The 7,891-nt window shown below is 38.1% G+C and overlaps 1 protein-coding gene across 1 annotated transcript; it reads right to left on the reverse strand.

The window, feature by feature from the left end:
* Positions 1–1,187: 1,187 nt before the first annotated feature.
* Positions 1,188–5,990, reverse strand: LOC143621927 (glutamate receptor 3.3-like). Its single transcript, XM_077093200.1, has 7 exons — positions 5,721–5,990; positions 5,139–5,424; positions 3,534–4,861; positions 3,018–3,295; positions 2,888–2,919; positions 2,220–2,626; positions 1,188–1,641 (listed from the first exon to the last, which is right to left on the reverse strand). The coding sequence occupies exons 2-7, from the start codon at positions 5,401–5,403 to the stop codon at positions 1,228–1,230; spliced, it is 2,724 nt and encodes a 907-aa protein (XP_076949315.1). The 5' UTR covers positions 5,404–5,424; positions 5,721–5,990; the 3' UTR covers positions 1,188–1,227.
* Positions 5,991–7,891: the final 1,901 nt, after the last annotated feature.

Below are 7,891 nucleotides of genomic sequence, written 5' to 3' on the forward strand. Positions count from 1 at the left end.
GCCCATTACCAACTGATGCATAGGGAACCCCATTCCTATCGGATCCTTCGGAACTAGGTTTTGTTTGACCACTAGGTTTTGCATGACTATAAACAGGAACCGAAGCCGTCTTCCTCCTATTACCAGAATCGGGTCTATGTAGATTCCCACCATCCACAAACCGAGCAATCGCAATAAACAACTTATACGAACCGATCCATACGTCTGATAACTCATCTCCCAACCGATTGACATCTTTCACCTCGGAAAACGATACAAAAGCAAACCTCTTGCCCCATTTATCCAGCTTCCTAGCTATATAGGAACCTTCGTAACGACCAAAACTACCCATAACATCTTTTAAGTCTTGCGAAGAACACTTTGGGGGAAGATTTGAGACAAAAAACTTCGATAAAACCTTGTTATTACCTTGAGCCTGATGACCATTCCGTTTCCCTTTCCGATTACGTGGATGTTCCCATTCTTCTGAATCCATGCCGCCGAGGATCGTGGTCAAAGCAGCAGGGTTGGAGGCTGGGCGGTTTTCCCGGTGAGATGTGGTGGTGGCTGAGGTGAGGCGGAGAGCCGGTTTTCCGGCTGGGTCGGGACGGCGACTGTGGAGGGTGGTGGCTGACTGTGGAGGGTGGTGGCTGAGTGGCTGGGTCGGGGCGGCAACTGTGGAGGGAGGTGGCTGAGGTGGGAGTTCCCGGAGAGATGTGGTGGTGGCTGAGTGGCGGAGAGCCGGTTTTCCGGCTGGGACGGTGGCGGCGACTGTAATCGGTGAGAGAAGAGGGTTTTCCGGTGAGTTGTGGTGGCTGAAGGAAGAGTGGCGGCGGTGTGGTGGAAGAGGGTTTTCCGGTGTGTTGGCAGAGGTGTGGTGGAAGAGAGATGTGGTGGCTGAGGTGAGATGTGGTGGCTGAGGTGAGGTGGAGGGGAGGATTTTCCGGTGAGAGGGAATAGTGGCGGCGGCGGCGGTCGGGGGTAGGGTTACGGGAGGGAGTCGGGGGTAGGGTTACGGGAGGGAGGGAGAAAGTTTTTTACTCGGTGTTTGTTTTAGTTGGAATTAAATAGCATGCATCTTAATAAGGCCATCTCCATATATATGAGTTGGATAATACTTTCATCATAAATATGTACAACTTTTACTCAATACCATTCTAAATTTGGATTGCCTCTAAAATTTAGTTACAAGTTTAAATAGCATTATTAATTATGACAAAATGTAACTATTTAAAAACAAAAAATAATCTATCCTTGTTCTGAATCATTTCCAATCTCAGAATCTTTCTCAACTTTCTGCCTTTTCTTATCTCTATCTCTCGGCTCTTTCTTCTCATCAATAATCGATATGAGCGTCTGAAGCCTCCTCGACCGCGACGCCGACCCGTCTGGCTCAGTCGTCGCACGAGCCACATTACGAAACCGCCGAAACACCTGACAGAAGTATACGAAAATGGCGAAGAAACAAACTATACTACAAATAAGAAAGAGCCCCCAAAAGCTTGACAAGTGCAGCCGGTCTGATTCAAGCTCTGAGTTGTCAGTACTGCAACCGCTTCTTATCAGCCACTTGTCGTGGATCCGTTGCAGGTCCCCATTTTCCGATAGGGACAGGATTGCCGTTGACAAGTCAACCGCCAATGGCGAGTCACGTGGAAACGCCTACAAGTTTATGATAATAATAAAAATTTATTATTCATTTTTTACCCTTCAATATGAACCATTTACTATAAGTTTATGATAAAGATAAAAATTTATTATTCATTTTTTACCCTTCAATATGAACCATTTATTACTCAAGGCTTCATATTTAATTTATTTAAGTCTTAATATTTTATTAAAATCGCAAATTTACTCCAAAACATAAAGTATTTTCAAGTAAGGTTTCATTTAGAAATCTATATCACTTTTTTAGTGGTCATGTTTTATTACATTATATAACAAAAACTAAAATTTGAACCACCACACAACTGAGATCATATCAGAACAGGTTTGTTTAGAAGTTAATTTGACTTTCGTGGTCAAACAAGTCATTTGGTGATTCCAGATGCAAGAGCGAAAAGGACCTTATTTAGCATCTCAAATATTAAAAATGGTATCATTAATACTTAAACTGCCTTTTATGATTGATGTGGCATCAATATATATCCAGTGATTCAATATTTTGAGTTTTGAAAATGTTTCATTTGACCACTAAAGTCAAAACACCAAGAACAAACAAAGTGATAAAAAAAGCTTACAAATCCCCATCCGCTCTTTGTAAACTCGCGCCCAACAACCCGAAACTTGCACTGGTTGGACAAGAAAAGCTTAATGTACGGGCGCTCATCAACGATAGCTGCAACGCCACCATTTTTAGAACCTTTTATGAGTGCATCCGCATAAGCATCGGGTGTTCCGAGAGCCACGAGTCTGGAATCGGGAATCCCGATTTCATCGACCAAATATCGTTCTGCAAACGACCCCACTTGGTACCCAATACGATCGTTGGATTTTTTCAAACTTTCGATCCCTTTGATCGGAGAAGATAGCTGTTGGACCGTGAGAATCGAGGTCAAACTCGCGGTGTAGCTCGAATTGATTATCAAAACGACAAAAAGCCACATTAGTAGCACTATGCGACCAAGCGTACTCGCAGTGTTCTCTCCTGCACAAAAGAAAATTAAACTTTACTTAGTTTGACTTTTCAGGTCAACCCTGGTTGCTCATGTAATTCAAAATGAAGATGTGCTTAATGTAACATCAGAACTTTTTTTTCTTTCCAATTTGTTGCATATTTTATAACATTTATATGCAATTATTAAAACTTCATTGAATTTTTTGAGAATTCTATCGATTTTGAAAAGTAAGCATAGCTTGTTTTGACTTTGTAAGTCAACACTACATTAAGAACTAGTATCTCACTTACTATGTGCAAAAAAGAGTGTCGAAAAGCTAAACCTGAAAAGAAAACAAAAAAAAATGCATCATTACACAACACAATTGTAAGAATTAAGATAAACTTAAACTTTGTCAAAAAGAAACAGATAAATTGTTACCATAGGATTGTTATGATTTGACTTTTGGGAGACCCTCTAAACTCATCATTAATCCGGTGCTCTAAAATCCAAACAACAGTGCCAACAACAAGAAAGAAAGCCGCTGTAACCGCCCACAATGTTGGAGAAAACGGGCGCAAAAAAGCCCACGCACCCGTATTCATTTTCTTAAATGGGGCCACCACAACGAGCCCCGATGCAGCATACGGTTGTGTGAAATCCACAATTCGTGTTCGGTTTGTTGTTATAGCAATGTCCCCAACCGCCCCATCAAAAACCTACAATAAATGCATAATCTTTTTACGGGTGGGATGATGTATGAATGAGTCTCAAGGTACGAATGATACGAACAAAAATGGAAAAAAAACGTGCAGTGGCAACTTCTTAAGTAGTTTAATTACTCTGTTCAGCTAATAAATAACCTTTTTGTTAAGGTTACACGATATATATTAGCAAGTTCGCCATCGCGCCCTTTTTTTCAAACACTTAAAGAGTATTATTTAAAAAAAAACTCACCCCTGCTGCAATCAGTTTCACCAGATCTGTGTAACTCGGGTTGTCTTTACCATTTCCATATGGGACAAACTGATACGGAACAGCATACGGTAACAAATTAACTGCCGCAACAAACACATCAATACAAAATCCTTTCGACATGTTACTTCCAGGTAACTGTGAAACAAACTCTTTAAAACCAACTCTAAGCGGGACCGCAATTTTCAACAACTTCCCATTATTCGGGAACACCCATCCACGTGGCTTTGTCACAATCTCCCCGGGCCAAATCACACTATGAAGTTGTTGACTCGCATTTGACCGATTAAGTTGAAGATCCTCAGGAGTCAAAGTTGACAAACCCGTCCCGTTTGACCAATACCCAACTGTTCGAAACCCCGTTCCGATTATGTTAATAATACCATACACTGGGTTGACAAGATTTCTATCCGAACCAAACTTTACACGCCCAGATAAACCAACAAAATCGCTCGCCCATATATTATCCAACAACATTTTCCCACCATCAAAAATGTTCAGAGCATCAAGATGAAGATCTTCAAGTCCACCGCTACTTAATCTTGAATCATTTGAAAACGAAATGACCCCGCCTTGACTAAAAAATGCTTCAAGCGCGTGAGCTACGATCCAAACAGTATCATAAGCATATAACCCGTAAGAGTTCAACCCAACCGAAGTTAGCTTTCTCCATTTTGATACAAGTTCTCGTTTCTTTAACGAATCGGGTGTGTGCTGACGCAACGCAACTACACCTTGCATATTCTCCATTTTATCAGACGGATATGGTATATTCGAATCTAAATAAGATGAAAGCCAATCGGTAGCAATCCAAACATAACCGTCGCCCATCATTCCAAGATACTGAGCAACTGAAAAGACCAAAAAGCCCATATCGGGATAAACATGAAGAACAATAACCCGAGATTCCATCAAAGCAATTTTCACCAAAATATCCATAATTTCACTTCGTCCGTATTCTGACCCGGGTGGGATTCCGACTTTAGACGATATCCGACAACGTTTTGCTGCTAGTGTGTCATCTAATGCTAACACACCGTTTCTTCCGTAATCATCGTCTATGAAGATTGCAATAACGTCCCGCCAACCGTAATAATCTACAATCTCGGCCACTGCTGTCATTTGGTGCAGATCACTCTGTGTTGTTCTTACAAAATAAGGGAACTGGAGGTTGGTTAGTGTTGGGTCCGTTGCAGCAAACGATAAAAGCGGGACTTGAAGCTCGTTTACCACGTGGGATATTATGTGGGCTACTACAGACGATTGTGGCCCTACAATCGCTACCGTGTCGCGCTCCATAAACTGTAAAGCTACATATTTTAAAAAAAGATAATCATTCAACAAGAACTGATCCTTGTTAACCAATAGTAGCATATTGTGGTCCATAACATCTACTTCTATGTGGTCCATCATATTAATGGAGATAAAAAGGGGTGGCTTTTTTTAGCTTTTTAGATAACATTCAACTACTTATAGTTATGCCAATTTTTTTCATATTCAGATTTCAGAAATTGCAAATCTTGAGAGAGAATAACATTAAAAAGCAACATCTTTAATCAAATTATTGTGTAAAGGTTCATGTTTTACCTCCTAACATGCCAAGAAAGCCACTACAATTAGAGCTCCTCATGTCCATTTGAAGAGTTGTTCCGGGAAGAACGGTTGGATTTTCGTTAACATCTTTAACAGCCTGCTCAATTGCAACTTTAGCAACTTTCCCAATAGTGGAATCAAAAGTGAAAATGGCACCAACATTCACATAAGCTGGTCTTGTAGAAGCATTATGTGTGGTTAAACCATTTACCCCCAAATTTAATAATACAAGACTCCAGATAACAAGAACACTCATCATATCATATCAAAACTAACCCACCTGAAACACAGTATCATACTATTTATTATATATAACCAACTGCAGTTTCGCTAAAATAACCAAAAAAAATAAAACTTGATTGCAAATTCTTGAAAAAAAACAACAAAATATTAATTGCTTTCCAAGAACAGAGCTTTAAACCCTAGTTTCAAGAAACTAAGAATCCATGAAGATTTTTAATTTTAATTTTTTTTTAAATCTATGGTTCATTGGAATTCAACACAAATATCCAAAAAAATTGAAACTTGATTGCAAATTCTTGAAAAAAAAATGACATAAAACAATAAATTGCTTACCAAGAACAGAGCTTTATGCCTTAATTTCAAGAAACTATCAATCCATGGAGATTTTTAGTAAATAATCAAAAACCCAAATGAGATTATGAGAGAATATGCAAAAGTTAATCACAAGTTAGCAACTTGGGCTGTTTCCCCCACACCCCACCCCACCAAGAAAAAGTAACAAAGAAAGAATTAGATGCAATGCCTAAAACACAGTTTTAAAAGAAACCCTTGTCATGAAAGATTCTCAACTTTAATGGATCCCCCAGAAACATGAAAAACAAATGAGAGCCTAAAAAAGAAAAACCGTGTGAAAACAAAGACAGAAAGAATCTATTTGTGCAACTTGGTTGAAGGTGTCAAGTTCAAAGGGATGTATGCATTCATGTACAAAAATAAATGTGTTGGTGATATTATTATTGATATGTGTATTGGGTGAGTATGGATGGGAATTGATGTACAGCCAGAAGATGACACAAGCAAGTTTGGGATAAGACTTCTTGGGAAGCAAAGAGATCCATGGCTTTTAGGATATAAATTATAAAATATAAAGCATGTAACACAACTTCTCTATGCTTTGAATATTAGTTGAGTATTTTATTGTGTTAGTTGAGTTATTTATTGTACATTTAACATTAAATAAGCATTTAAAATGAGAAGCATGGCCCCACCTTGAAAACTTTATGAATCACATAATGACTGAGCACACAATACATAAGTTGGTCCTTCATAATTAGATTTTGGTAGTATGTTATGTTTTATGTAGGGTCAACTTATAGACATCATTCAAATATTGCCTGTAGATTACTATCATGTGAGTTGGTAAAAAAGTAAAGTATTATACAAATATTTAAGGTGGCTTGTAAAAGTTATACGTCTCGTATGATTTTAGTGAAACTGACCGATGTATGAAATTTAGTTGTGTTAGAAATTATATTGTTCACATAACCTTATACGTTATGTTACATAATCAAGAAGCATTAGCATTGGTGTGTGTACGACCGCATTTAGTTAGGTGCATAATCAAAAGGCACTAGCGTTGGATAGAACAATTTATCATGATTAATTATTGATCGAATGAAATGATTACTAATCTATGGTGGTGGCCATGGTTGGACTTTAGAGTGAGATTATAGTTGCAAAAAAAGGAAGCTAGCATCTATAATGAATAAAAATCAATTGTGGTGGCTATGTTTAGCACTAAAGACTAGCCTCATGTGGATTATTATTATTAGTTTATATGTTCTGTTTGTTTTGTAACTGTTATTTGTAGGGTTTTTTTTTCTTTTTTTTGGTTGTATGGACTCTTAGATTATATGTTTTATATGTGATTTATCTAGTTATGTTATAGTCTAACAAAGCATTGCCAATTAGTGTCGAGTTGCAACTCATCACGAACAAAAGTTTGAAAACAACCTTTGTTGGACTTGATCCTTGGTGGTTTTCTTTTCGTGTTCTTTAACGTTCGTTGCACACGGTTATGAGTGATGCATTTCCGTCGTTCAGGTCTCTTAAAGATGATAGAATGTCACGACGTCGGGATATTATTTTTTTGTCAGCTCCTCCACCATACGCTTCTCATTATCAGTCAATCTCATTGAGTATGGATGCCCCTCCATCCTCCAAATGTTGAGCAAGTTGATGGTTGTGTTAACCATGTCATCCGTAACGTCCAACCATCATTTTGTTTGAAATATTTACCTACTAACTGAAACAGATAGCTAGGTTTTTCTTTATCGAATGTTGATGTACCCTTGTATTTGCCACCACGATCACACTTACGATAAACTGATCACATGACATGCACATTTTTCTTCAATCGTTGGGTGTGTATGACAACACCAGTCTCACGACCTCTAGTTTGCCCCAATTCATTAAGACCTCGAGAGACGTGAACGATTTAAAGAAAATATGGTTAAATAATAAAACATAATGACAAAACGTTATACTTAATCGGTGAAAAACGTTGATATGTTTCTAGAAGAGTCACCACCTAATTTTGGATAGTGTTCATCAAACGGGAATAAAATGAAGATAAAATGGATTGGAGGAAACGAGAATAAAATGAAGAAACTTATAGTCCTATATATACTAGTTTCAATACAGTACTGTGTAGTTTCATTTAATTAGTAGTGAAATTTTATGTCAAATAATTGTCGGAATCTTGTATCGTGTTAAATAATTGT

Source organism: Bidens hawaiensis, unplaced genomic scaffold (assembly GCF_021521415.1).
Source record: "Bidens hawaiensis isolate Kalapana, Puna unplaced genomic scaffold, B.hawaiensis_p1.1 tig00002977_1, whole genome shotgun sequence".
Classification (NCBI taxonomy): domain Eukaryota; kingdom Viridiplantae; phylum Streptophyta; class Magnoliopsida; order Asterales; family Asteraceae; genus Bidens; species Bidens hawaiensis.